This window comes from Lottia gigantea (genome assembly GCF_000327385.1).
Source record: "Lottia gigantea unplaced genomic scaffold LOTGIsca_2012, whole genome shotgun sequence".
In the NCBI taxonomy this organism is placed as follows: domain Eukaryota; kingdom Metazoa; phylum Mollusca; class Gastropoda; family Lottiidae; genus Lottia; species Lottia gigantea.
Window position 1 is genome coordinate 1 of NW_008708411.1, and position 913 is coordinate 913.

General features: G+C 42.8%; 1 protein-coding gene across 1 annotated transcript; it reads right to left on the reverse strand.

Moving 5' to 3' along the window:
• Window positions 1–42: 42 nt before the first annotated feature.
• On the reverse strand, window positions 43–354 carry LOTGIDRAFT_176527 (hypothetical protein; the record flags this gene model as incomplete). Its single annotated transcript, XM_009053872.1, has 1 exon — window positions 43–354. The coding sequence occupies one exon, from the start codon at window positions 352–354 to the stop codon at window positions 43–45; it is 312 nt and encodes a 103-aa protein (XP_009052120.1).
• Between the last annotated feature and the right edge of the window lie 559 nt (window positions 355–913).

Consider the following 913-nt stretch of genomic DNA (forward strand, 5'->3'; position numbering starts at 1 on the left):
CCGTTTGAGTGCTCTTCGGGAGACTGACTGGTAAGCAAAAGCTTAACCTCCGAATCCGTAGAGGGTTCGGCCTTGTCTCTTCAAAGCATAGACGACATCCATGGCAGTGACGGTCTTCCTCTTGGCATGTTCAGTGTAGGTGACAGCATCTCGAATGACGTTTTCTAAGAAGACTTTCAATACACCTCTGGTTTCTTCGTAGATAAGGCCGGAGATACGTTTGACACCACCTCGTCGAGCTAGACGTCTAATAGCTGGCTTGGTAATACCTTGGATGTTATCACGGAGAACTTTCCTGTGACGCTTGGCTCCTCCTTTTCCTAAACCTTTTCCTCCCTTTCCTCGTCCAGACATGGTAGCAGTTTGATATTCGTACCTTACACTTGTAACGTAAACTGAATAATGATTCGAAAATTTTTAGCCTGACTATATGAATGCCGCGCGCGGACCTATGAGAGGCCCTCACATTTGATTTTACGAATTTGACCAAATACCTGATACGTTCAAAATCCTTCTTTCGCGTTGAAATGGGGTTTTGAGCCTAAGACATCTTTCCCAATAGTCAAAATTGGTTAAATTTTCAAAATAAGGCAAGGGGAAAGGTTTTAATTTGACCCACTTCACTAGCTTTATCGCTTGCCATTGTAAACGTATGGCGCGAGCGCGGACCTATGAGAGGCCCTCACATTTCTTAACTTGAAACAGTCGTACGACTGCAGAAAATTCAATAGTAGCCTACACAACAGAATTCAGTGATAGAAAAACGATTTTGGGGCAGTGNGGCAAAAATTTGTAAATTTCATGGGGTTTAGGGTTGATCGGTAGGGTGTAAGGTGTGATTTGTGATAACAGTATACTGAATAGCCTCTACATACACAAAACTCATTTTCAAACGCTATAACTATAGCTATAC